Consider the following 27931-nt stretch of genomic DNA (forward strand, 5'->3'; position numbering starts at 1 on the left):
CAATAGAAATAAAATTATAAAACAATATTTTACAATAGAGATCTTTAACAAAGAAAAATAACAAAACTATAGGATTCAATTTTGTATTACTAACATTAAGTAGAAAGACATATTTTTAGTTCGAGTCTGTTGAATTTGTTCTGTTCATAGTTTTCTGTAACAAAAATATGCAATTAGTTAAATGATTTTCAAATAACGCAATTATTTTTATACCTTCTTTGTGGCTGGATTTGTTGCATTGGGTAAGAGAATTCCATCATTTTTATGTGTTAAGTCATAAACTACATTAGCATTTGCCAATTGCATGCATTCTTCTAAAGTCTTAATAAAAGTATCACAAGTGGCTCCTAATAATCTTGTGGCATCATCCAGTTTCTGGAAATTAAAATTTTAATAAATAAGATATTTTAATAATTTACAAATAAATTACTTCTGCATCAGGCTTGACTTGATCATTATTACCATCATCAAACTGTTCAGAATTTTGAGAAAATGTTTTTAATACATGTACTTGCTGCATCAGTAGGTCACAGTATACTCGGAGTTCAGATTTTTTTGTCCTAAGTTCATCTGGATTTCCATCATCTGAAAAAGCAACAAATTTATGTGACATCAATTTATAAAGAGCAAGACTATAAACCAAAAAAAAGTAAGTAAAACATACAACTATTAACTTTAGACTCACTGGCATCCTTTCTGTGTCCATGGACACAAGCCTTAGCACTTCCTAGTGCAACGAGCCATTGTTGTCTCTCTTGTGAAGTGGCAGCTTTGAGATAAATGTGTTGCTCTCCCGGGATCACGAGATCGAGACGTGTGGTATCAATTGAGTGAACTGGAATTAATGTTCAATTAGTATTGATTAACCGACAATCAAATGTGGAATTTAAATAATTACCATTGATCTCACAGGCCTGTACTTTGAGAGAACCTTTGCAGCCCTGAGCGACTTCTTCTTGAGACTTATAATATGTTAGATTGCCGTTTTCCAACACGAACCAACGAGTTTGCCAGCCTTAAAAAAATATATTTATCCAATATGTTTAACTTTCACTCGTTTTTTGACTGTTTGCTTACCGTTCCAGTAGTTCGTCCATTTCCATAATATTCCCTCCATTATTTCAACATAATTATCTGGTTGGAGTGATTTTACGATGTTTGATTTTGGCTCGAAAATATTTTATTTACACCGCTGACAGCTGTTCGTATGGAGAGGTTCGACACACACACAAAATATGGACCACGCCATCTAGCGAAGGGACACGATAACTGCTTATTTGAATTTATTTTGATATTTTAAATTGTTTAACTACAGAACTTTTTGGTATTTAATCGATTTAAGGAATAATATATACAAACAAAACAAGTTTTTGTTACTTTGAAGTTATTCGGTTATATACACAAATCTCTAACAATTGAACTTTCTCCATTAACGTACACGTAGCTTTAAACACCAATGTTTGTTGACAAACTGTGGGTGTGGTGAAATAATTTTTATCCTCAAAAAAACTTAAAAATGCGTGACTATTGTTTATTATCAACTGTTGTTTTGATTGCTGTAACAATTCAAATCAGTAAGTTTGCGATAAACAAATGAATATTGATTTATTTATTTTTTTTTAACCTAAAATTTTAGGCCAAGCCTTAGAATGTTATGTGTGTGACAACCAAGAAGTTAACGAGGGTAAATGCACCTCAACCATACAAACATGCCAGTACGGTGAAGACACGTGCCAAACTGAGATTAGTTGGGGTAGCACTCCATACTGGCAACAAGGAGCCCTGAAACAGTTTTACATTTCGAAAAAATGTGCAACCAAAGAAAAATGCCAGAAACACAGAAGAAGTCTTATGGACACCTGTACACATATTTGGTATCAGGATTGGAAATGTTCCGAATGTTGCAGAGGGGATAGATGCAATTATTACATTTTTGTAAGTTTATTTAAGTTTATGTTGTAATTTTATTATTAATAATTAAATACTTTGTTTTAGTCTGGGGCTTCAGATAGGAAAATAGCAACTTCCATGGTGTTTGCTACAAGTATAGCTGTCCTAATATCTTACCTTTACTTATGACTAAGTAACAGTTAATGAGTCATTGATTAACTCAATGACCATCTTTAAAGAGACTAATTATAGAAATGGATCATTCCCATGACAAAAATATGTAATTTTATATATATATTTTTTTAGTACTGTGTTCACATTCCACCTTGAACAATTTAGAAAAAGGGTATTTAAGTATTGTGTCTTTAAACTGTAATTGAATCCGTCCAAGATTATAGTTATGTATTTTGTATAAGTTACAAAAAGTATTGCATAACATTCTTTTTTATAATTGTTTAATTAATATATTGTGCCTGTTTACTTGCATATGTGTCTGTTATTGTAATTTTGTAATATACTATTTATAAAATCTCATATACACATTTTTTAAATGGTTTTTAATACAAATAATAAATATTTTATATACCTTTTGATTATTTATCTTTTATTATTTCCTAATATTTATCACAAAACTTCTTGGGTAAGTAAAAAGAGGTGATAAAATAATAAATTGTTGGTAATATTTAAAATTAAATATATGTATATGAAAATGTTTCTTGGCCACATTTCGCATATTATTTCATAATATTAAATAATGAAATATTTATTAAAATTGATAAAATATCTGCATAAAAGCAACCAACTGTACTTATTAATGTTTTTCATATATAGGGTAGCCCATTTGAAAGCTATTTTTATAAACTTTTTTTTCTATTGTAAAATATTAAATTCTCATGTATAAAAAATTACCTCGTTGTACATGTTTACAGAATACATTTAATGTATACTGTAATGTATAATATGAAAATATTAGTATTTAAAATATAAATTTGCAAGTTGAAAAACAACGGCTGAAATACAGTATACCATAATGTATAACATTCACGCTAAGCAACCCACTTAATCATGCATTAACACCCCAACGACAATCTGGGTCGCTCCCTCGTCGGTCGCATCTTCGTAGCTTCCGCGGTCGGTAAATGCGCCGGCCTGATCGCCCGAGGCAACGCGCTTTATCAGCTGCACATTGCCGCGGCGGCTGCCGGTCCGCCGTCCCCTACGTCCGTATGTCAGTTCCGACGTTGGTGGGATGTAGGTGCGATGATCCCGCCGAGATATTGGCTCCACGTGCTGCTACTCCTGTCGGTCGCCTTATCGACCGGATTTTCTCGTGAGTTGTGCACGTTTGTTTTATTTTTTAGTTTTGCTTTCATTTCCTTCCGAAGGTTTTTATTAAGTTGGGAATTGTATTGTAGAGTGGGCATACTTATTTACGAGGATAATTCGAGTTAAATGTAACAGTTGAGTTGTTATTTCATTAAATTAAACAATTATTGCATGGACTATTGATTAGAGCTATTTTTGGATAAACCTTACATGTGAATCAACAGTTTTTAACAATAAACCACTTTAAAATACACACGTATTTTATTAAAACATTTTCAACAGCATTAAAATAATTTATATTAAATGTTACAGAAGCAAAAAACCTGAGTTGTTATCAATGCATCAGACATTCGGAAGAGGAATGTCTTCCTCAAGATTTGAAACAATGCGGTTCGAAACACGACAGATGCGTGTTTCATACATCTAAATCAGGTAATACAATCGCATTCAGCAGAATCCACATTAAAAGTACTCCTTTTAAATTGCTTGACGTAATTTCCTTTCGAGTAAATAAAGGAAGTATTCCATTATTGACGTCCTATTTAGATTTCCTTTTATTTGCAGCCCAGAAAGGAATTGTAGTGAAAAGAGAATGCGGACTAGCTCCTTGCGGTTTCGACGACGAAATGGTCGCTAAAGGATTGGGAATGGGCGGTACATGCGATCGAAGCAAAGATGAATATTTTTGTTTTTATTGTTGTAGTCACGATGGTTGTAACAAAAACGTAGCAGGGAAAGTAAGATTTTCCTCGTTTATTCTTGTATCCATAACAGTTTTTAGTACTATATTTATATGAATAAAGAAGTTGTGTAATAATTCTTATACTTACCATCTTACCCGCTTTTGGAATGAAATCAAGTAGTCAGTAAAAATTAGTTTTTATTGCAAAAAATAATACTATGACAAATTTATGTACAAATCAATAATTCCATGTTATAATACAATTCAAAAATAATATTTACAACTCAAAAAAGTGATTTATAAAGGAAGCCTAATATTTTTAAAAAGATCCACTACACTAGGAGGTTAACAGTTTTGAGAAAAACACGGCAACAATTGTAGTTTAATAGACGTTACAAAAAATTGGGACGTTTCCGTGTTCCTTATATTTAAATTGATTAAAATCCCTATATTTTTTTGCAATATTTTTATGATGAAACCACCATAATCGAATCGTTCACTTTCACATAAATATTTATAAATATTTAGATTTGCACTAGCTCGAATTAAAATCATTAAACTAATCACTGCCCCAATCTACAGCTCATCCCTCAAAAGAGTGTACCTGTTCTTCGAGGGCGCCAGTTTCTTGAAAGTACTTTCCGGTGGTGTGGTCGGGAGAACACTGTTCTCTTCTTGATCCGGATCGGGACCGTAATGGAATTCTCTGTGTAACTTGCCGGAATACAAATCCTGAATGAACTGTTTCAGTTTGCCGGGTTTTTCGATGTCCTTGTAGTTGGGGAACAGGTACATGTGCCTGAAGCTGTCTATTGCTATCAACGGCAGGTCTTTTTCACTTTTGCCCAGGTGATGTAAAGGATGCGCGAATTTGTTGCCGTCTGCCGTTAAGAAGTTTATGGACTCTGTAATAAAATTTTAATATTGTTTAGACTTTTGGAGTTTTTAGATTTTATTCGTACTTTTTCAAATAATATTATCACGTTCGTATGCCTTACAATCAAAGTGTGCTATGGATTTTACAACCTGCCCTCTAATTTGACATTTAAATATTACTTTAATGGTGGTTTCCTGTTCAAGTGATTAAACAAAGGACTAAAGTAAAAATTTCAATTATAAATATGTTTATCGAATATTGTCCTTACCAAAATTGATTGACACAAGGTTTAGACATTTTTTTTAAATAAATATACCAATTTTTAATATTATGTCTCAGAATCAAAGTGTGCTATGGATTTCACGACCCCCCTTCTTATTCGACATTTAGATATTAGTTTAATGGCGTCTTCGGCTTCTGAACTGACGAAGAAACTAACTGTCGTTAAATATATAGAATACTTGCAATATGTCTGATAATGTATAATACGTGATTTCAAGTTGTTCTTTTTCCTCGAAAGAATTTACAACATTTCTGGTAAGTTTGCCAGTAAACACACAAATTTATTTTTTGTATTAATTTGAAATCATTACGATTATGTCTTACAATCAAAGTGTGCTATGGATTTCACGGCTTCCTTCTAATTAGACATTTGGATATTAGTTTAATACCAAATTCTAAAATTATATTTTATGACCCCCCCCCCTTATTTGACTTTAGATATTATGTTAATGGCGGCTTCGGCTCTTTGACTATCACCCTTTCGCACTGATAAAAAAATAACTGTCGTTAAATATACAAAATATTTGTAATATTTCTTATAATGTGTAACATGTTATTTCAAGTTGTTATTTTCCGGCAGGAATTTACAACATTTCTGGTTACTTCGTCGGTGAACACACAAATTTATTTTTTGTATTAAATTGACTTATTTACGATTATGTCTCACAATCAAAGTGTGCTATGGAATTCACGACCTTCTTTCTTATTAGACATTTGGACGTGAATTTAATGGCTGCTTCGGTTTTTTTGAATATGTGAAATAAATATAAAACAGTCTGATTTAGTGGAATATGATTTTAGTTTGTTTTCTTTCTCAAAGGAATTTACAGGAACATTTCCGGAATTCTTAAAATATGTCTCACAATCCAAGTGTGCTATGGCTTTCAAAACCCGCCTTCTTATTTGACATTTGAAAATTAGAAATGGCGGTTTCGGTTTTTCGCGTACTGACAACCTGTTGAGTTGATTAAATATTGTTGTGAAATAACAACAATACGTGTTATATGTGTGTTTTTGTACAAACATAATTCCAAATTGTTCACAACACTTAAGGTAATAAATTTAAATGATCCGTGCATGGGATTGATTAACGCTTTGCAACCACTACTAATTAACCTGTATTAACAATAGGAGTACAACTCGAAATTAAGTAGAATGATTAATTACTAAAACATTGCAATTATTGTACATTATTATTAATTATGAGGTGCAGGTTATGTTCAACTATAATAAGTAATCCGTTTAGACATAACCTGTACGTCAAAATCATCCTCAACCAATTCGTCGATTGGATACTCACGTTTTTCGGACAGAAGATCGGTCTGCACGATTTCGTTGTACCTCTTGATGCTCTCCTTGTCGTCGGGCGAGTGGAACAGGATGAGGAAGGGCAGTCCTTCTTCCGTCAGTTCTTCAGCGTTCTCGAACGTGATCTCCCGCACTAGGGGCACGCATTTCTCCGCGATCCAGATGTGCAGCTCATCGAAATTGCTCAGGCTGCCGTTGTACGTTTCGTCCAGGTCGTTGGAACGGTCCTTGTCCGGTCGGAAGACCACGACAGGCTGACCGGGCGGATGCATTTGTCGTGACGCATCCTCGAAGCCGACGTGAAATTGGCAGTCGTCTTTCAGATTGGTGGCTACCCTTCTGAAGATGTTGTATTCGGGCTGGTCACGGCGGTCGAAATAACCTAAAATAATATAAAAGTACTTCCATGAAAAAAAATGTATATTTTAAAATTTGAGAATTGCGATAATCAAGGGGCACACCTAATGTGAAATTAAGAAATATATTTCGATAGTCTATACCTTCGAAAACAACATAACAAATTTCAAATAAATTTCAAATATTTTTTGAGTTACAACCTTCTAAAGAGTAGTCACTTAATAATTAGAGTTTACTATGGGGCTTTTCCGTGTTATTGTTGGACTGTAATGACCTTTTTTATTTATTGCTTTAGAAGATAGCAAATAAGTCGCTAAAAATTATTTATTATTATTATTATTGACGCAGTAGTTTTCGTTAAAAAAATCCCAAAAATCATCTTTTTTTAGGTCATCATACTGCGTTCCTCTTAATAAACAAAAGTACATTAGATTATAATCTAAATTAAGATTAATTTGAGATATTACGATACTATAAATCAAATATTTATTTTTTATTTATAACTTTACTAAAAGTTTTCAATGAAAACACTCAAAAAATAAATTCAATGTTAATTGTTATGTGGGAAAACAGATTAAAACAGATATAAAATCAGTTATAATTATCTAGATAGCAACTGTGTTATTTATATTTTACAAAGTAAATAATGCTCAAATTGAACGACGTAATTTAAATAGTGTATAAAACTCAATAGGTTCTCCACAAAAACATCATATTAGCAATAAAGTGAAAGGAATATCATAAATATCAATGCAATTAACGTGTGATTTGAAATTTAGGTTGCAAATTTCTACTTTCACTCTTAAAGGTATGAAATTTCCAAAAGTGATTTTATCAGCACCTTAAAAGAAATTAAGTTTTATTATATTGTATATAAAATATTGTTTGTGTATTCAGTGCATAAATACATACTCATGCAAAATTTGAATTTCTTATCAATGTTTAAATTCTTTCAGGAGATATGGTAAAATAAGTATTTCACTGACCTATGATAAATACACAAGCCTTTAACAAATGTTAAAAAAGTTTAAACAGTGTTGGAAAACCCATGCATAACAGTTATCACTGGAAATTTTATTAATGCAAATAAATAATTTACCAGAGTAGATAATGATTTTTTTATGGTTATTGTAGGATAAGGATATATAGAATTTTTATGAAATGTATTCTGCACAGCATGACCTAAATTGTTGAGAAAATCAATTATTGAATATCATAATGGCCATCAATATTAATTAGGTAATAATATAGTCTTTTAATTTGTAATTCAAATCATTTTTCTGTTTTCTTTGATGCTTAAAACAGTTTACTCACCAATAATAATCCTTTTATTTGACTCTAAATTCAGGAGTTCATTTAAGTTGTGGAACTCCTTGATTGGATCCTCAAGTTGTTTCTTAATAAAACTAGTGAAGGCTTCAACTGATCTCTGACCTCTGTATTCCCTTTTGGCAGGTTGCCCATTTCTAATGACTTTCAGTGTGGGGTATTTGGTAATATGAAATCGAGTGGCTATTGAAGTCTCTTTATCACAGTCCACTTTGCCCATTACAACTTTACCCTGTTCAGGGAATTCTTTGGCTACAGCATCAGCTGCTTCATCAAATATGGGCATTAATAAGTTACTAAACCTACACCAGTCAGCGTAAAAGTTTATGAACACTAATTCATTGGAGGCTGAAATATAATTGAGTTAATTGGTTGCTATGTTTGAATTTAGTGGTTGTTTACCTAATGTCATATCAACATTTTGTTGCGTTAAAGTAACTGCACCACTGTCTGTTGGATTATAAAACATATAAACAACCTGCAATAATAAATTGTGTGGATTAGGTTATGTCAAGAATTGGTTTTGAAAGCATTTTCCACCAGCTGCCATAATAATCACAGTGTAACAAACGAACTTCCTGTTAGAACCCGGAATCACCAGTAAAAACACCGTACATTTGAAATCGTGGCATTTATTGAGATTTCACTGATACTTTATAAACTTACCATTAAAACTGTGAAAAAACTAGACCTAATGTTGGTGAGATTAATTAACCTATCCATGGTTGTTTCTAAAAACTAATTTTCCTTAAAATTAATAACACTGGCTCACATTAAACACGACACCGACATTAATTTTAGCCGAGTTGTCATCCAATGAATTCTTGACAAATATTGGATTGTCAGAAGTAACTCCACCTAGTAAATATCACAGGTATAAGGTTTGTGTAGATTCCTTGCTGGCGTAATACGCGTTGCATAGTAGTAGGGACTGAAATTTTAAATATAAATACAGTGTGACGCATTTAAAAGCGAGACACCCTCGCAACATTTTTATTTTGTGATTTATTAGTATAATAGTCCAATATTCTTGAGAAATTAGGTAATTTTAGTTATTTTTCAGAGTTTACACCATAAACTAAATGATTAAAAATATATAATTTTTAATTTTTCCTCATAATTATGAATTTACATATATTTTTAAAGAAATTTGGTATATACCCATTTCAGGGGTGGTAGTTAAATTTTCTATATAAAATGTTCTTGTTTGATTTCTTCAATTTTTATGGTTATAAGTTACCTACAGGTTTTGATTTTGGGTCAAAAAGGTCCCTGTTTTAATATATATTTTCATTCTTTACAATTAAAAAGTAAATTTTTCAAAATCGGACAACTTTTATGAGGAAATCTCGCTTTCAAATGGATTGCACTGTATTTTATTAATTATTTTTCTGTACTATCATAATTAAAATAACTAATAATATAAATATATAATTTAAATATTTTTTTGTATAACTTTTTTTCCGTAATATAATTTATAAATATATTTTTAATCTTAATAACAATTTTAAAATAATTTCTACTTTCTATATAATCAACATAATTGATTGTTAAATTACTATAATATCAATATTACTTACTAATTTGTAATTATTATATATACTTATTTATCAAAAAGTTTCTATTAATATAAAAAAGTAACAGCACACTTCGACATTTTGTTAATATTCATATACCTACGCTAAATTTTATTATCAAATAATATAAATAAGTTAGGTGTATTGTTTAATAAATCAACATAAAAATTTTATTACACCCACTACGCCTTATTTCAATTTCTGCAATCATTGTAAAATTTATTTTTAATAGAAGATAAAATGTAAGTAAGAACATAATGTTTAGCATTTTAAAAAGTAAAACAATTAGGGAAATTGATTATAATTTGCTTTAAAATCTAATTAAATTTTTATATAATTATTCGATGATTTTCTTAATTAATTAATTAGCTTTGAACTAATATAGAGTTATATTAATAATTATATATTAATAAGTTAAATTATACTTACTTGCCTTATACTGTTAGGGAAAATTAGGAAAGGAGTAATGTGTTTGAGTAAAATAATACAAACTTGGTAATATCATTTACATAATTTATTTATTATATTTATTGATAAATACTACATAATCTACTTAATTATATAATATTGAGCATCCTTTAATATACAAGAGGTAAGTCTAAGCGTTCAAGTAGCAGAAATATCAAATTTACAAAATAAAAAAAAATAGAATTCGGAACACTGAAGCTATATAAAATACTAAAATCGATTTCTGTCAGTCAAACAACTCAGACTTGAATCGGGATACACAACACAATAACACTAAGAAAGAGCCCGCGAATACAGTTAATGGCTTATCGAAAAAATTGAGACTTTAAATATTCGTTCTTGTAAATTACAAAAGTGTAAAAATTTCAATTCAGTCATGTTCAATATAAAGTTCTATCTAGTTAAATATACGCGTGCTTCAACTGTTTTGGGATCGGCGTGATCCCCGGGGGCGGCATGTCCCCTCCATTCAAAAAGGCACAATACCTGTTAATGTTCATATTTTGGCACCCGAGAACGCATTTAAAAAGTTCGAGACTATTTTTTTCAATTATAATATAATTGTCTTTATCACTATGCACTCAATGCCTGACTTGTGCGCACACACATTTTTTTCACTTAGAACGTTCATCTCCGTCTTCGTGAAGCTGCCACCGCCATCATCTGTCTAAGCATCGGTTCTGGACTACAGGCTTTTGGATCGCATTTCATTTGACCATCTCCACCACATCTGTAAAAAAATGTCCACATTATTTTTACGTCTAGCACAAAAATTATCTATCGTAATGATTCAAAAATAAATAATACTTACGTGCAGTGTAGACATGGTCCCGACGACTGCCTTATCGTCTCACCTACGGCGTAAGATCTGCCGTTGACTTGACAACCAGTCTTGGTGGCTTTGCCAGCGTAAGCGTGTGACAAGAAATGCGGCGGTAAGGTTGTGGTTGTCGTAGTGGTTGACGTCGTCACATTGACGAACGTCGACCTGGCCACACGACATTCGTACCTCGGGCAGCAGAACCCTCTGATAGGTTCCTCGTGACATTTTGGAATTGGTGGCGGACAGCTTTGTTGCAAGCATATGATGTCGCTGCGGAAGCAGAAGCAGAAGTCGCATGGGTCTTCCCTTGGAATTTGTTGGGCTGAAACATAAACTTTGCCGCCGTATCTGCAAGTGCCAGGTCCGAAAGATTCTTGTTCTTCTTCGTCGTAGTCTGGGTTGTGGTAGTCTGGCAGTTCAGGTTGTTTCTCTGGTAATGGTGTTTCGGTGGCCATTGTGGTAGGCATGAAAGGTTCAGCGCTGGTAGCTGAAGTAGATAAATCTCCAGGCACGTGTCTTGTTGTAGACGTCTCAATTTCTGGTCCTGATGTAAAGACGCCTTCGTCCTTATCTGGCCTGGTGGCATTGTATTTCTCTCCAGGCATCACAGTTGTCAGTTGCGAAGTTATTATATCTTCTTCCTCACCTAACGTTGGTAGAGTTACTTTGGATTCAGTAGAAATTTCTGGTTCAACTTCTGGTCTCTCAGTCGATTTTTCAGCTTCTCCAGCAGGAATTTCAGTATCGCTTATTGTTTTTTCAGTTTGACTAATCGGGTGTTCTGGTTCAGTAATAGGAGCTTCTGTTTCTACAGTTGGCTTTTCTGCTTCGCTGGTTGGTTTTTCCGATTCAACCTCTGGTTTTTCGGTTTCACTCACAGGAGCCTCCTCTGTAGCAGAAGGTTTCTCAGATTCACTAATTGAACTTTCAGTAGCTATTGGTTGCTCCGATTCACTTGATGGAACTTCAGTAGCAATTGGTTTCTCAGTTTCAGTTTCAGAAATCTCAGTGACAGTTGGTTCCTGTGGCTCACTAGAACTTTCAGTGGCAGTTGGTTTCTCTGATTCCTCTACAGGATTTTCAGTTGGCTTCTCAGACTCTTCTGTAGGTTTCTCAGTTGATTTCTCAGATTCCTCAGCAAGTTTTTCAGTCGTCTTTTCCAATTCGTCTACTGGTTTTTCTGTTTCACTAATTGGTGTTTCGGTTTCGCTAACTGGACCTTCGGACTTCTCAGTCACCGGACTAGTTGATGCTTCTGATCCTGCTTCTGGTTGACTTGTTTTATCTGTTTCAGTGACAGATGCTTCAGTTACTTGTTCCGGCGTTTCGGATTCAACTGGTTTGTCTGTTTCGCTGACTGGAGCTTCAGTTGAAGGTGCTTCTGTTGTTTTTTCAGTTTCAATAACTTCTGGTTGCGTGACTTCTGGTATTGGTTTTTCAGTTTCGCTAACCGGTATTTCTGTGGTTTCAGATTCTTCTGGTTGACTTATTGGTTTTTCCGTTTCAGTAACAGGAGTCTCAGTTTCCTGGGTCGGTTTTTCAGACTCAACGGGACTTTCGGTTTCAGCAGTTGGTTTTTCAGTTTCGCTAACTGGTTCTTTGGGCTCTTCGGCCGTAACGCTTGTTTCTGTCTGTGATTCTGCCTCTGGCTGACCAGTTGGTTTTTCTGTTTCCAATACTTCGGGCTTTTCTGTCTGGTCAATAGGTTCTTCTTCTTTAGTTGTCTCTGTTGATGACGGTGCAGGTGTACCATCTTCCACCTTAGTACTCTCTGTCTCAGCTTCAACTGGTTCCGCTGCTCCAACAGTTGGACTGGCTTCTTCTGGTTGAACAGTTGTTTGCTCTCCTTCTACAGGTTTACCAGTTGTAACTTCTGTTTCGGATTTTTCTCCAGGTGCAACAGTATTTACAGTTTCCGATTCTTTTTCAGGTTCTTCAGGCATTCCCTCGGTAACTTCAGGTTTATCAGATTCAGGAACAGGTGTAGTGACATCAACTGGTTGACTGATCTCTTGTTCTGTTACTGATTGTTCTGGCCTGGATGCAGCTTCTGGTAAATGAGTTGTTGCTACTTCTTCCGGTTTTTTGATTTCTTCTTCAGGTTTCAATTCGACTGAAGATTCTGTTGAACTTTCTTTTACAGGCGTAGTTGTTGTTTCTTCTTCGAAAGGTTTAGTTGGTTCCTCAACTGGCTTAGCTTCTTCCGGAATAACCTTTTCCGTTTGAGCTTCCGGTTCTTCTGGCGAAGCTTCTGTTACCGTTGGTTCCTCTTCCTTATGTTCTTCTGGTTTAGATTCAGTTACAATTGGTTCTTCAGTTGCAGTTACTTCGGGTCCGGTTGTTTCAGATTCAGATGAAATTTCATTGTCACTTGGATGTGGTTCTGTTACTGGACCTTGTTCTTTTTCTACATCCTCTGGTTTCTCAGTTTCCGCAATGTGATCGGCAGATTCAATTGGTTTCGATGTAACCTGTGGTACTTCTGTAATTATTTCTGGTGTTTCTTCTTTGGAGGCTTCAGTGGTTTGTGCAATTTCTACTCTATCAGTAACCGAAGGTTCCTCTGAAGTTGTTTCATCTGATGAAATTGGAATTTCGTTCGTTATTTCTGGTTTTTCGGTTTGTTTTTCTTTTGGTGTTTCAGTAATTCCTTCAGTTGTTTCAGGTAGTTTGGTAGTTTCTTCGACTTGCGGTTTGCTTTCGGTGATTGTTGGAATTTCAGCCTCAAATAGTTCAGGTGTCTCAGGTTTCTTTTCTGTAGTTATTTCTGATTCTACTGGCTTAGTTTCAGTAACTGTTTCAGCGGAAGTGCTTTCATGTTCAGTAGGAGCGCTAGTAACAGAATCAGATTCGGTTGACTCAACTGGTTTAGTAACATCCTTAAGTTTGTCTTCTTCAGATTCTTCAGTAACTGCTGTTGGAATTTCAGTCTGAGAACCGATATCCTGGAATCTCGAGTCGATTGTAGATATTTCGAGTGCAGGTTCTTCTGGTTGACTCGTAATTGGCTCTTCGGCTTTGACAGGTACAAATTCAGTGGTTTGTTCTCCAGATTCGATTTCGTTTTCGGAGTCGATAGGTTTAGTTTGTTCGTCCTCTGATTTCTTTGTCGTTTCAGAGATTGGTGCTTGACTGCTTGGTTCTGATGTAGGTTGATCGGTAACCGCCTCAGTGCTTGGTTCGACAGATTTTTCAGTACTAGCTGACTCTGATTCGGGTGTTGTTGTGATGTCCACATTTTGATTGCCTGGTTCCATAGTAGTAACACTTGGAGGACCTTAAAATCAAAGTTAATAATTAAGTATGTAATAAAAAAACATAAGAAAAATAGACTTACTGCAACTATATTCAGGACAACAAGCGTCAGCACTGGCATAAAGCGGCATACAGTTTTGTAAGTTGGCGGGAGGTGGTGGACAAGCGACATGGTCACATTGCAAGATGGAGCTAATACATTTACATGAAGTTTGACAAACATTGATTGGGGGTACACTACTATTATTTCTGTATGTTTGACCATCAACCAAACAATTGCCTTCGCCGGGAATACCATGTTCTGGCTCAGAAGTCTCTGTGATTCCTTGTTCGGGACTTTCGGTAATTTCCGATTTGATACTTTCTGTGGTAACTGGTAGAGATTCATCTGTTTTAGAACCTTCAGTTTGAGATTCAGGCATTTCATGTACTTCAGGTTTGCTAGTTTCAGCTTCAACTGGTTCTTGTGAACCAGGAGTGACTATTTCGGTTGTTTCCGTTGTAACAGATGAGGCCTTATCTTCTTCAGATGGCGTTTCTTGACTGACTGATGGTCCTTCCTTTTCAGTGTCACTTGTTACATCAGTTACCGGTGCGTTTTCAGCGGTACTCGGTGCGTCGGTTACTTGTTGAATGTCAGTAACTGGTCCTTCTGTTGGTTTTTCATCTTCGGGAACTTGCTGACATTCTGGTGTAGCGCATTCTGCCGTTTCTGGAACTTGAGCTTCGGTTGATCCTTCAGGATGTTCAGCTTCGGCAGGCTGATTAACTTGTTGACATTCCGGAGTAGCACATTCTGCCGTTTCCGGAACTTGGGCTTCAGTTGATCCTTCAGTTGGACTTGGTTCTGGTAACTCTGAAACTGGACCTTGACTAGGTTGTTTACATTCTGGTGTGCTACATTCTTCAATTTCAGAACCCGTTGTTTCTTCTGGTTGTGTTGGTTTCTCCGTTTCCTCAATAACTTGTCCTTCGGTAGATTGCTCAGTTTGTGGTGTTTCTTCTGTTAACAATGGACCTTGAGTTACAGGCGAAGTTTCTTCAGATGGTTTTTCGGATGAAATTTCGCTTTCTTTAGTGGGTTCAGGCTCATCTTCTCCGGAACCTTCTAATTCTTCAGCCGATTTTTGTGTTGAAATTTCTTCTTCTGGTTTTTCTTCACCTGATCCTTCATGTTCCAATTCACTTGGTTCATGTTGTATTTCGCCAGAGCCTTCAGTACTTTCTGATGGTAATGTTGTTAAGGTTTCAGGTGCATTAGTTACTTGTACTGTTGGTTCAGTGATTGGCAATTCTGGTTCTTGGGAGTGGGTTGTTTTTTCCAATTCAGTAGGAGCACCTGTCTCTAGAACATGATCTTGTGATTCTGGTTTAATAGTTTCTTTGACACCTTCAGTAACTACTTCTAGTTCTGGTTCCTTTGTTACTTCGGATTCTTTTTCTGCTTCTGTAGTAATTTCTGGTGTTTCAGATTCTTTCTCAGCAGGGTGCTGTGTAGGTAAAATTTCGGGACTTTCTTCTTTCTTGGGTTGTTGCGGTTTCTCAGTTTCAGGAGATTCGGGTACTGCGGGAGTAATTGGTTGGCACTCACCTCCTTCCTCACATTCTGCAGGTTGTATTTCAGGAGATTGGGAACATTCTGGTGTAGCACATCCTTCTTTAACTGCGCTTTCTGTTGTAGGAACTGCACTTTCACTTTCAGCTTGTTCAGTGACTTGCTCTTTAGGTTCGTCTTCTGATACAGCTGGTGTTTCAGTCTCAGATTCTACCGTAGATTCTGTAGGCTCAGCTGGTTGTTTAGCTGCCTCTTCAGTAACTGCCTCTTCTCCAGGTGTCACAGGTTGTTCATCAGTTTGTTGACTTGTAGGTGAGGTGGCGGAATGGTCTACTGTAGGTTGCTGCTCACTTTCTGGCGTGGTTACGGGTTGTTCTGGAGAAGAACTTTCAGTAACAGTAGTGACTTCTTCTGGTTTTCCTTCTTGTTCCTTGTCAGAAGCTGGGACTTCCGGTTCAGTTACAGAATGTTCTTGTCCTACACATTCTGGTGTTGAGCATTCTTGTTTAATGTCACTCTCAGTTGTTTCTTCTGGTTTTTCTTCTTCTACCTTGTCAGAAGCTGGAACTTCCGGTTCAGTTACAGGTTGTTCTTGTTCAGTACATTCTGGTGAGGAGCATTCATGTTTAATATCACTCTCAGTTGCAGAAGGTACATTTTCTGATTGATCTTGTCCTGGTAATTGTTCACATTCTGGTGAAGTACATTTTTCTGGAGTTTCTTCCGTTACTGTTGGGCCTTCATTTTCTGGTTGAGTAACAGGTTGTTCTTCGGATACAGGTGAAGTTTGTTCTTCGGTTTGCTGAGTTACAGGTTGTTCTGAACCAGGTTCTTGAGTTGGTTGTTCTTCTGCAAGGACACTGCTATCTTTAGATGTTTCAGTAGTTTCTGGTGTTAACTGACATTCCGATGAAGTGCATTCTGTTTTAATGGCCTGTTCTGTAATTGCTTCTTCTTCTACAGGAACTTGTTCGCCTGGTAATTGTGTACATTCAGGTGTGTTACATTCTGGTGTCGATACTGCTTCGGAGGGTTCTTTTGTTGGAGGTACAGTAGTAGGTTCTTCTTCTGCAGTAACAGGTTCAACAGGTGCTGCCGGTGCTTCAGTTTCTTTAGGTCCTTCTGTGACAGTAACATCAGATTCACTTGATTCTTCAGCTGGTTTTTCTGGAGCTTCGGTACTTTCTGGCGCCCTTTCTTCAGTTACAGATGATTCAGGTACCATTGTCGGTCTTTCTTTAGTTTCAGTTACCATTACATGAGGTTCTGGTGCTTCAGTAGTAATTTGTGGTTGGCTAGATAAATCATCAACAGCGCCAGTAGTGTGTTCAGTAGGTGGTAGCTCAGTTGATTCCCCTTCAATTGGTGCCAATTTCCTAGTCGAGGTTTCAGGTCGATCCTCTTCAGTTGAAGATGTTCCTTCGTCTGGAAGAGCAGGTTCGGAAGGTTGTTCAGTAGTTTCTTCCTCTGGGATATGTTCGGTGGGTGTAGCTGCTGTTTCCTTCTCATCAGCCACTGCTGCTTCAGTAGTAGGTTGGTCGGGTTGTTGTTCAGTGGCTGGTTGTGGTTCTGGTGATTCAGGTAGTTTTTCTGGAGTGGTTGGTTCTGTAACTTCATCTTCAGACAAACCTCCATCAGCATGAGTTGGGAATTCTGGGAGTTCTGTAGCAGAAGGTTCTTCTGTTTTCTGAGATTCTTCAGTAACTGGTGCACCACTTTCTTCTGGTTGTTTGTCAGTAGGTTGTTCAGTTTGGGGTTCAGTAGGTAAGGAGGCTTCTGTGATTTCTTCCGTTGGTTCTTCTGGTTTTTGAGATTCTTCAGTAACTGGAGAACTGCCTTCTTCGGGTTCTTTCTCGATAGGTTGTTGAGTTTGGGGTTCAGAGGGTAAGGAGCTTTCGGTGATTTCTCCAGTTGGTTCTTCTGTTTCTTTAGTTGGTTGTTCTGTTGCTTTCTCTGTTTCCGAAGGAACTTCAGTTGTAACGGGTTGTTCAGTTTCAGAAGGAACGGATTCTGATTGAATTGGTTTCTCCGTTGGCGCAGTTTCAGATTCCGGAGATTCTTCAGCGGCGGTGCTAGCTTCATGTATTTCAGGTTGCTCTGTGCCAGCTGGTTCCGTGGTATCCTCTTTGGGAATTTCATTTTCAGACTCGGGCTTTTCTGATTCAGTAGTAATTGGTGCTTCAGTTCCCTCCAATAGAGATGGCTCTGTGTCTGACACAACTGGTTGTTCTTCGTTATCTTGTGCAGGTGATTCGGTTTCCTTTTCAACTTCAGTAGGAACTTGAGTTTCTTTTTCAACCTCCGTTGGCGCCTCTGTTTCTTTGTTAACTGGTTCTCCTGCAGGTGTTTCTTCTGTTTTTTCTGGCTCACTTTCAACAGGAGATTCCGTTGCATGTACCATAGGTGGTTCAGTTTCGGATACACTGGGTGTTTCTGCATCAGAATAAATTGGTGTTTCAGTTTCTTTTTCGACTGGCTCCTGAGGCACATTAGTTTCTTCCGTAGGTGCTTTTTCCGTTTCAGAAACAGTTGGCTGTTCGGTTGCCGGTTGTTCAGGAGCAGCTGGCTCAGTAGTTGGCACAGGTTGTTCAGATTCTTTGGGTTGATCAGAATCCCCACCTTCTGTTGTTTGTTCTGGAGCAGTTTCCTTTTTATCTTCTTCGCTTGGTTCTTCAGTTCGACTTGATTCTTCAGTTTGGGTTGGCTCTTCTTCAGCAACAACTGGTTCAATTGGTTTTTCTGTCTCTGATTCGTCTGATTTGACTGGCTCTGTAGTTGGGAAATTGTCTCTTTCCGCAAGTGTAACTCCAGGTTCTGAAGTGGTGACTTCTTGCTCGATAGCTGCAATTGGAGTTGTCGGACCTTCAGGGAATAATGTGGTGAGTTCTTCATCGATAATGTGTTCGCAGTCGTATGCATTAGGACAACACTGGCCTTCTTTGGGTGGTAAAGCGGTGCAATTCACTTTATCTAAGGGAGTTGGGCCACACTCTTGTACCGCACAAACTATATCACCTTTCATACAATAGCACTGCTCACATGGTATATCCTTTTTGACTAGAGCACCATCAGCGTATAGTTCATTGTTGTAGACACAGTCTGCTGGAGCGAGAGTTGTTGGAGCAAGCGTTGTAGTTGTCGTTGTAGTTGTGGTAATCAACAAAGGTGTAGTTGGACCTTCCAGTTCATCATAATCTGAACCTATTTTATAAAAGGGTAATTTAAACTCTGTAATAAATAAAAAGAAAATAGAACTTACCACAATCATAGCTCACAGGACAGCAAATGCCGTCGACGTAAATTGGAGTACATCCCGGAACAGCCAAAGTACATTGTTGCATTACACAAGCGGTCTTGTTCCTTACACAATAGCAAAGTTCGCAGGCTTTTGATGGGTTTGATGGAACTCGGGCGCCGTTGTTATAGAACAGTCCGTCGATCAAACAACCAGCTTTGTTCAAACGTCCAACTTCGGTGGATGGGGATTTTGTTGTCACTTGTACGGGTACTGTAAGACATTGTAATTTAGATGTTACCGATTCGGTTCATTTAGATAAACGTTTATACCTTCTGGACATGTAATGACCGGACAGCATTGATCAGGTTTCTTTTCAACCTTACAATCGGCCCCAATCGCCTTTATGAATGGACACACTTTCAGGTAACACATCAGCATTCGGTTTTCGCAAGTACAGTTCAAACATGGCTCGGCAGTTATGATTCTATCACCTTCCGCATAATGGTTGAAATTGTAATAACAACCAGTTGAGTCAGTAACTATAAAATAAAAATAATTATTATTAACCTGTCTTTAGATCAGATTTGCAATATCAGTTTGTTTTAATTGTTTAATTTTATCACTTACCTGGGTAGTATTCATTTTCAGTCTCTGCTAGTGGTGCTGCAATAAAAATATACATTTTTTTAGAATATGTCGACATAAAAGAAAATATACTTAAAATTACATCATAGACTGGTTTAGGGAACTTTTCAGGATTGTTCATATTATTTTTTTATATTTATATCTTCTATTAATTAATTATTAATAATTTTACAAGTTACTTTCTTTGTTGCAGAAATGGATCTGTAGAACTATGCCCACTGAATTGGAGGATGATAAGGTTACAAGGAGAGATCATTAAAGGTATTTTTTGTGTAAATTAATATTAGTACTAATTAATTAATAATAATAACGGCATCACATAGAAAGTTTTTGAACAATTATTGTAATCAAATTAAAATATCCCTCTTTTTTGTTGATTTTAATTTTGTTGTTCTCAATGACATTTCTATTCTCGGTGAGACACTCCCCTACAGTTGCTATAATGTCTTTGAAAATAAACCCAGTTTTGCGAAAAGCAATTAGTGACGCTTTAAACGACTTACTAACTAATAAAACATAATTTACGATTGTTTGAGCCGTTTCTGTTACTCCTCTTGTGTCGTTAAGATCACAGTCAAGTAAAGTGGTGTAGAGTTTCTTATGAATGTCTCACACCACCACGTTTTACAACTTCCGTTTATAATAATGTTCTAAAAGGTCAGTTTTATTGAATGGAATAATTTCTTATGACATTTAAACGTACTGTGCATCAAAGACATTATATAAATTTTAATTTAATGTTTAGTTAATGCACTGCTATTTTGTGGAAATCATTTATACTTATACTATTTGAGGTCCATATTGAAGTCATATGTTAATTTATAATTAAATTATTCGTACATACAATACAATTTTAAATTCACTTTTCAGATGTAGTCTTTTTTCACACTCCATTATTCGTACGACCGTTGTTACATATTGTTAAGTAAAACATTCGGACGCTTAATGTTGGATCACTTTCAATGATGAGATTCGATTTCCATTGTGCAGCCTCAATAAAAGTAAAATCCTATTGATTTAAGGAGTGAATAGATCTGCGTCTCGATCGATCAGAAGTTGAATGGATTTTGGCGAATATTGGGGTATGCCTCAGGGCACCGATATCCCGCTGTTCAATCTTAATGGCACCTCGCTTCTAATTATAACAGCACACGATATAAAAAGTACATTATTTGCAGTGACTTAACACTAACATTGATATTCAAGAAGCACATTCCACCATTATGAATAAGTCTGCACTGTCAGACGAGACATCCGAAGCCCGATGGAATAAAAAAAAACTATTTATATGTATGTTATTATATAGTTTATTAGTGGATTGTTCGGACAGTACAATCGATAATGTCATTATTTCAGTTTATCGACAATTTAATCGGATTTGAATTACGACACAATTATGTAAATATGATTTTATGCTTAGGTTTATTATTTTGCTCCTGCATTATGGATTTTACGATAAATGCTATTTGTATCCAGCATAAAATCAGTTCAGGCACGGTCAAATTAAAATATGTTAATAAAGCATCAATAAGGACGTGAATTTAACAGTTCGACACAGAATATTCTCCCCATTGAAAACGAATTTCAAATCCCGATGATTAAATCAAATAAGTATTAATGTTCTTAGAATATGTTGCAGTTTTTCCCAACGATTCCGTGTAGTTAATTAGTCTGCACACTGACTACGTTGCCGGTAGGTATTTTCTGTGGGAAACCGTTGAGCTGAGCGCAGAAAAAAGTCTCGGCGCATTAACATATTGTTTCTAAGGAGCAAAATGAATATTTACAATGCAGAAGCGCGCTGATCCTTGCCGGTGAATGCAGACATTGCTCTTGAATGCACGTAAGAAGTTCATTACCTCTAACTTCATTATATTACGCGTGCACCGCGTCATACACGTGCGCTCACGAGTGTACGCGTTTTTTATCGTTTCCCTCGGTCAACTTTCTTATCGTTCACACCGAAATATTTACATTAATTCGCATGAGCACAGAACCAGAATGTTCGGTCTCCTGATCTAGATACGACACTCTCTAAGACACCATTAATTGACATTGTCCCACTTGGCCGAAATTTAAATACCTGAAATATTCCGGCTGCATTTTAAAACAATTTGCAATATGTAAATCGGCTCACATAATACATTCACTGGCATAAGACCACATAAGATATTACCAGGCGTGTTTTATAATGGTAATCAGTATGCAAGTCGCCGAGATCACGCCTTTTTCGACCTTAAATGCCTAATTTCTGAGCCACTAACAAGATGTTGATGTGATTAGAATTGCTTTGCGGATTCCGATTGTGGGAAAATATCGGTTTGTATATATTATAGCGGATCTGTAATTATTTCAGACGGAACGGTTCAAGGGTCAGGACTAACACTATAAATGTGAGGGGAGTGTTTAGTAATAAACGTAATATATTAAAGTCAAATCGATAAATATTTGAACAACCCTCGATGACAATGACAAACATTCATGACCTGTCCCTTTTTGCGTTCGAGGAAGCTGAACATCTGGCAGGAACATGTTATGAATGGGTCTTCACAATTTGCATTTTACAACGTATTTCCGGAGAATGAGCTTGTGTGCACTTATGATAACAAATCTTTATTGCAAGGTAAACACTTCGTCAGAAGGGGTTAATTTTTGGCTTTGGTTTGAAAAACGATAAGTTTGCTAAAGACAAAAATGCTTCAGAAGGTCGACGAACCGGGTACAATTGGCGGAGGATTACCGAGAAATAATGAAATAAATTCTGTATCGAAGAGTTCACAGTTAAATATGAAATTAATAGAGATAAAATTACCCATTATTCGGCATTCATAAATAGGAACTGTTACTTCTATTTAAATGGTTATGTATGGTTTTTCAAGCGTTATACATTCTATATATGTGTACGTCCACTTATTTACACACGTACCGTAACGAAATACTTTCTCACTGTTCTTTCAGAGAATTATATGTAGAATTATGTAAGATCAATTCGATTTTATGATCTGTAAACAAGTGCAGAAGTTAATGAGCTCTGAATTTTTTGTTTGGTTAATGATGCAATGGATGTCTCAAACATTGTTCAGTCAATAATTTTATTAATTAATTGACAGCTCAGTACTGCACGTGTAATTTAATAAAATAGCCAAACATGATATAATAATTATGAAAAAAAAGTGTTACTTTTGGAGTGTGCTTATTAATTAAATTATTGGCAATATTATCACTATAAATGCATATTCTATTACCGTAAAATAAAGCCAAGTTAGAATCGATTAATAACTAGTATAAATAAGAGTAGTTTTTCTAACACATGTTCCTGAATGTAACTGAAGTCTATTGAAATCTGACGGCAAGAGCCTGAATAGATAAGAACGCGAATAATTTGTTTGCTCGAGCAGTAGGGAATAAAATAATGAGAATGAATAGTGCTTAACTAACTGTTAACCACAAAAAGTGCTCGCCACTCGAGAGAGCATTGTCGTCGAACGATAACTAACATTCCTCGTTTTGTTTTGGCTTTTACTTTTGCCGTCCGTTAAAACGGCATGAAAAATGAATCTTGTCTTTACGAAACCGCGGCGAAAAAAAAAAGTGTAATTTCGTCATTGTGCGGCGCTAACAAATTCAATTATAAGTCGCGGACAAAAACGTTTCTGTTTCGATATCTAGCGGTACACGTTTCCTTTTTGTCTGAAAATCGACGAGTGATTTATATTTTTGGTTTATACGCTGCATCGTTTTGATTTTGTTGTTGTGATAAAAATGTTTCCTGCGTCGTTACCTCGTCAAATCCTTTTATATTCAAATCAGCACAGATTCGGCAAACGGTTTTGGTCTCGGGATTATCGAAGCGTACTATGACAAGTGTAATGAAAAAGGAGTGAATCACTTGGGTCAATACTTCATTGAATTTTTAACACTGGCTTTTTTTAATAAAGAGAAACACTTAAACGATCAAAGACCATAACTGGTTTTGTTTTTAATTGCTTCGCTTTTGTTAATTAATTATGTATTGTCGGTGTTTTGTACAATTTTCTTACACTTAATTTGTTATTCATTTTGTTTTTGTACGGTGTTAAGTAATTTAGTACTTCATTCTTTGTAAGCGAGTTTCTTCTTCGGGTTCAAGGTTCTGGCACATCACAATGATTTTTTGTAATTAGTATAATAACAGAGTTTTACTAATGAAAAAAATTGTATAATAATGCGTATTTAGACTTAAGCTTGTGGCTTGCGAATATTTCACACAAGCTGTGACGGATCTAGTTAATGGAACCTTGATTTGATGATTAATACTGTTTTCATTTCATTGGTAAAATAAAGTCATTTAATTAATAACATTCTCCAGGATCTTGTTTGTACTAAATATTGCAGGTCTAGGTTACAACGGTTTGAAGTTTTTAATGGAATTGTCCATGTATGAGTATCTATTACGAATGACAATAATAGATTTTCTTAACACTTTTTACAGTTATTTAAAACTATGTAGGATTGAATTGCCTATCGTTCTTCCTCGGCAATAACTAAACGACGTGTGTGATATAAATGACAAATTCGGAGATGGACACAATGGAAGAAGTTGTTAATCAATTTTTACAGGTGCTTGATTACGGTACTGATAAATACGTTTTAAATTTGTTTTGTCTGATTCAGCAGAAGGTTCATAAACAATTTTGACTGATTTAAAAGTAGTTTCAGTTAATTGATTTCCGAATTCTTGACCGCAAATGGTTAAGCAACTCGTCTAATATCTGGTTGAAACGATATTTATTTGGACTATAATGTGAGTCTCACTGTAATTGATTTGAAACTAATTTAAATTTATTAGTTGTTACTGTTATGTGGCGAACTTAATGGTTGATTGATGGAATCGAAATTTCCGACTTAAGTATACCCGGGTGATATTTTTCTTCGGTTTTCGGGGTCGCACCGAAGTACTGTAAGTGCAGAACATCTGTCGAGACGAACGAGTTGCGGTTCGCGATGCTTGGATCCACTTATTAAATCTCCTGAAACTGGAATTTATTAGTGAAACGGCTCATGCCCCAAGGAACGAGCGTCTGGTTTATGGGACTGCAGTTGCCGGCGCATAACTGTAAAACGAGTTACACAATCTCGATGGGACCGTATGTATATGAGAGCCGCCGCATCGGACAAGTGATTTCTGATCTAATTCGTTAATCATTTCGTTGGTCCGCTAATGAACGAGACAAATCGATATTGCTTAACGGGACCTGGTGGACGTTTTAACTGCTGAAAAATTACACTTTACGAAGCTATTTCGCTATTAACTGGATCGCTATAAACTCGGGTTGTCACTTTGCGACCGATTCTTTTTTAATATTGCGTTACGGCCATGAATAATGGATTTATCCCGCTGCGACATATTTGTAATTACGTCGCACGAAAAAGACTAGGAAATTCCGGTCGCCCAAGATGGTGAGGCAACGGCGGTGTTACTCATTTTTATAATTTCTTACATTGTCTAGACAATGGATGGTTTTTATGTAAATAAACGTTGTCGTCATGTAATTTAGCCATTAACATCGTGGCGCTAGAACAAATGAAACAATTGGGCGTTGCTTGAGGTCACAATATCGGTCAACAGCTCGTTCGAAAGTGCCAATTAATATTATATTATTATACTTTTTCGGGGTTACCAAGCCGTGTAACATCGAAACAGATGTAATACACATCGCCAACTCGACTTGCATATTCATTTGGTCGGTGCACGTACAGAATTTTAATAAGGAATTGTTTCGCGAATAAGCGTTTTACATAACTCCATTCATGTTAAACACTTCTTAGTTGGAAGCATTTTTCATTCAGCGAATCGGACATGCATAGTTTAGCAGACGAGATGTTGTAATTTTATTTGCGCTTGATTTCAAACGATAAGGCCTTGTGAATTTTAAACGGCGTCGGATGCCCTCGGCTTGAATTCATGCGTTGTCGTCCGGGAAAAATCAATTTGTAAAACCCCCATTAACAGATCAACGATAATTAGTCAGCCCCGGCGGTAATTTACAGCCTCCTTCCTGAAACCGGACACCGCACTCGCAATTAATTATCGCAGCCGCTTTTCAGACGAACTCTGACGCAAATTAAGTAAAATTTTCCCAGGAATTTTGAATGCCCGTGGCGACCGGTGGGTTCGTCGTCTGACCCGCTATTGCAGTCTCCGTGCCTCGTTTGCATACGGCAGCGGCGAAAACAGTAAATCTCGCGGATCTACAGTTAGTTTTTAAGAGCCGACATTTTTGCATACGACGAGGCGAAAATCGATGCGTCCGTATCGATGTCGACGTACGTTAAATTGCTTGGCCAAACCGTCCCGTCGAGCTACCGAAAATGAAAGCACACACACACACTTACTTAAAATGCGATTGTGAATATTTTGCGGTTTCACGAAACAATAAAACTTCCTAAACATGGTCGTTTGACGGCGGTTTGTTTAATAGTCTCGTTTGTAAACAAGCCTTAAGTGTCCACGAATTGTGTTTTCATGAAATAATTTGTTTCATAATTTCACTTGCTACGGGTATAACGACCTTTTTGGCGAATTACAGTGGTTCCCGGTCACTGGGGAAGGTACATTTTTAAGGTTCCAGTAAATAAATTTGATTAAATCTTGTGTTATTGTGGTTTAAAGGAAGAATGGAATAAAAGTAGCGTTAAAAATTTATTTATTCCGAAACTGTTCGTAAGAGAAAATTATCATTTTAATTATATTTTGATATTGTTTACCTATTTTATTTAAAGGCAAAAGTTATGCATATGCATGTCATGAAATACTTGTTTATAATACGTATATTATTTCTTTGTTTTTTTATTACTTTATTCATTATTGTGTTTTGAAGAATAATTGTGGTTAAAACACAATTTAAATGTAAATTTTTAATGTAATTTCGATACAGTTTTTGAATTAAGAAGTTTTAATAAGATCTTTATTCCTGTAATAAATTTGTGAAGAAACAAAGAAGATTTTTGTCTGTATTGTTTCATTGAATTTAAACGATAATTTGTCTTTAATAGGTATCATTAAAATCAAATTTTAAATATATTTCTATACAATTTGAAGGTGGTACCAACTGACAGAATTTTTTTAATGAGATCATTAATATAAAGAACATTTTATCTCTATAATATATTTATAATATTTTATTAAGTTTGAAGCTGGTACCACAATTTTCTCTATTAAAATACAAAAATTGACAATATATTTTACCTTTGAATTATTTTTAGTTATGCCCACTTCGAAATTTATGTCCATATTTAACGAATATAAACAATTTTAGTACAGGCCATAAATTATTTACACGCAATAAGATAAGAGTAATGATCCATAATGCTGAAACGAAATTCCTCCATATCGATAAACAAGATAAATGTGCATAAAATACATCCATAAACTCGAGATGGGACAAATTTAATGAATAACAAGGATGATATTGGAAATCCATGACAAAACCATTTTGAGTATGTCTAATTCTTAACCATGCATGTTTTGAGCGGCAGATTGTGGGAATGTGTTCCCACGTCGTCGTGCAACGCACTGCGTACAAAATAATTCACATTTACAGCGTCAGCCAGAACACAAAGCGTGGCTGAGCGATCGTAAGAGCCTGCAATTTGCAAATCAATGTGATCTACCTTAATCTTTTATCTGATTATTTGCCTGTGCCGGACATTTTCGTGGGTGGATGATGGCAGGGTTGGGCAATTTTCAGGAATCGCGGGAACTGATTCAATTTAATGTTAATCGATTTTTGGGATTACGGTGATTTGTGGCATGAATGTTATTCTGCACGATGTAAATTAATTAATTTGATGGTACGGCTTGTTTGGCTTTTAAAGTAATGATTTGATTACATGTTTACTTTTATCCGTAAGCGGCTCAATGAATGCCCAAATCTTTAAAGGCAACATTTACTTATACGAATAGTTAACTAACTGTGAAAGCAAATAACAATTTTATAATGTCGAAATTTTCCGGTATGTAATTCTTCTCAAGCACAGTATTGGCTTTGAAACAGTCGTTTTGTTTTACAAATATAAAAGGCTTATGTAAATGAACAAATCTTTGAGATGGGTGCATTCTGTATATACACATAACGGTTATGATGTTATGGTCAATTTCCTCCGAGATTCTTTGTTGTTTGTAATGTTTGACTGTACGATTAAAAGTAATCTTGCAATATTACCAAGCGCGGCATTTCATCGTTCAATTATTATCTTCGATGTCTATACTTTGTTCCGCTTTAAAAAATCACTCCGGCAATATAACTACTTCCCCACAACTACTAGATTAATTTTTAA

General features: G+C 35.8%; 5 protein-coding genes across 6 annotated transcripts in view; 2 read left to right on the forward strand and 3 right to left on the reverse strand.

The window, feature by feature from the left end:
* Positions 1–9: 9 nt before the first annotated feature.
* On the reverse strand, positions 10–1237 carry LOC109606076 (pleckstrin homology domain-containing family A member 3). 2 transcript variants are annotated; one of them, XM_020022647.2, is made up of 6 exons: positions 1078–1237; positions 899–1015; positions 686–835; positions 431–585; positions 214–375; positions 10–154 (listed from the first exon to the last, which is right to left on the reverse strand). In XM_020022647.2, the coding sequence occupies exons 1-6, from the start codon at positions 1115–1117 to the stop codon at positions 116–118; spliced, it is 663 nt and encodes a 220-aa protein (XP_019878206.1). In that variant the 5' UTR covers positions 1118–1237; the 3' UTR covers positions 10–115. The 2 variants fall into 2 exon arrangements, with proteins under 2 accessions (XP_019878206.1, XP_019878205.1); XM_020022646.2 differs by having other exon boundaries at positions 665–835.
* Positions 1238–1386: 149 nt separating this feature from the next.
* On the forward strand, positions 1387–2455 carry LOC109606075 (uncharacterized). The gene is made up of 3 exons (XM_020022645.2): positions 1387–1574; positions 1637–1935; positions 1996–2455. Exons 1-3 carry the CDS (start codon positions 1517–1519, stop codon positions 2077–2079), a joined length of 441 nt encoding a protein of 146 aa, XP_019878204.1. The 5' UTR covers positions 1387–1516; the 3' UTR covers positions 2080–2455.
* A 471-nt stretch (positions 2456–2926) lies between these two features.
* On the forward strand, positions 2927–4033 carry LOC109606078 (uncharacterized). Its single transcript, XM_020022649.2, has 3 exons — positions 2927–3220; positions 3529–3648; positions 3781–4033. The coding sequence occupies exons 1-3, from the start codon at positions 3151–3153 to the stop codon at positions 4011–4013; spliced, it is 423 nt and encodes a 140-aa protein (XP_019878208.1). The 5' UTR covers positions 2927–3150; the 3' UTR covers positions 4014–4033.
* Positions 4034–4079: 46 nt separating this feature from the next.
* On the reverse strand, positions 4080–8873 carry LOC109606073 (endoplasmic reticulum resident protein 44). Its single transcript, XM_020022643.2, has 5 exons — positions 8718–8873; positions 8454–8529; positions 8037–8399; positions 6358–6747; positions 4080–4803 (listed from the first exon to the last, which is right to left on the reverse strand). Exons 1-5 carry the CDS (start codon positions 8772–8774, stop codon positions 4475–4477), a joined length of 1215 nt encoding a protein of 404 aa, XP_019878202.1. The 5' UTR covers positions 8775–8873; the 3' UTR covers positions 4080–4474.
* A 1251-nt stretch (positions 8874–10124) lies between these two features.
* The window catches only part of LOC109600503 (titin homolog), a 28628-nt gene continuing 10821 nt past the window's right edge, over positions 10125–27931 (reverse strand). The window contains exons 3-8 of the mRNA XM_049968309.1: positions 19595–19630; positions 19297–19506; positions 18989–19237; positions 14257–18930; positions 10908–14196; positions 10125–10826 (exon numbers count right to left, since the gene is read on the reverse strand). Coding sequence (XP_049824266.1) covers positions 10724–10826; positions 10908–14196; positions 14257–18930; positions 18989–19237; positions 19297–19506; positions 19595–19630 — 8561 coding nt within the window. The 3' untranslated portion in view covers positions 10125–10723. The remainder of the gene's footprint in view (positions 10827–10907; positions 14197–14256; positions 18931–18988; positions 19238–19296; positions 19507–19594; positions 19631–27931) is intronic.

Source organism: Aethina tumida, chromosome 5 (assembly GCF_024364675.1).
Source record: "Aethina tumida isolate Nest 87 chromosome 5, icAetTumi1.1, whole genome shotgun sequence".
Lineage (NCBI taxonomy): Eukaryota > Metazoa > Arthropoda > Insecta > Coleoptera > Nitidulidae > Aethina > Aethina tumida.

Coding starts and splice junctions, on each gene's coding strand:
- LOC109606076 (XM_020022646.2), bottom strand. CDS start 1,117: ATGGAGGGAATATTATGGAAATGGACGAACTACTGGAACG. Junction 1,016..1,077: donor ATGGACGAACTACTGGAACG/GTAAGCAAACAG, acceptor TATTTTTTTAAG/GCTGGCAAACTCGTTGGTTC. Junction 155..213: donor CAAATCCAGCCACAAAGAAG/GTATAAAAATAA, acceptor TTTTTGTTACAG/AAAACTATGAACAGAACAAA.
- LOC109606075 (XM_020022645.2), top strand. CDS start 1,517: ATGCGTGACTATTGTTTATTATCAACTGTTGTTTTGATTGCTGTAACA. Junction 1,575..1,636: donor TGCTGTAACAATTCAAATCA/GTAAGTTTGCGA, acceptor CTAAAATTTTAG/GCCAAGCCTTAGAATGTTAT. Junction 1,936..1,995: donor GATGCAATTATTACATTTTT/GTAAGTTTATTT, acceptor ACTTTGTTTTAG/TCTGGGGCTTCAGATAGGAA.
- LOC109606078 (XM_020022649.2), top strand. CDS start 3,151: ATGATCCCGCCGAGATATTGGCTCCACGTGCTGCTACTCCTGTCGGTC. Junction 3,221..3,528: donor CTTATCGACCGGATTTTCTC/GTGAGTTGTGCA, acceptor TAAATGTTACAG/AAGCAAAAAACCTGAGTTGT. Junction 3,649..3,780: donor GTTTCATACATCTAAATCAG/GTAATACAATCG, acceptor TTTTATTTGCAG/CCCAGAAAGGAATTGTAGTG.
- LOC109606073 (XM_020022643.2), bottom strand. CDS start 8,774: ATGGATAGGTTAATTAATCTCACCAACATTAGGTCTAGTTTTTTCACA. Junction 8,530..8,717: donor GTTTTTTCACAGTTTTAATG/GTAAGTTTATAA, acceptor TTATTATTGCAG/GTTGTTTATATGTTTTATAA. Junction 8,400..8,453: donor AAATGTTGATATGACATTAG/GTAAACAACCAC, acceptor ATTATATTTCAG/CCTCCAATGAATTAGTGTTC.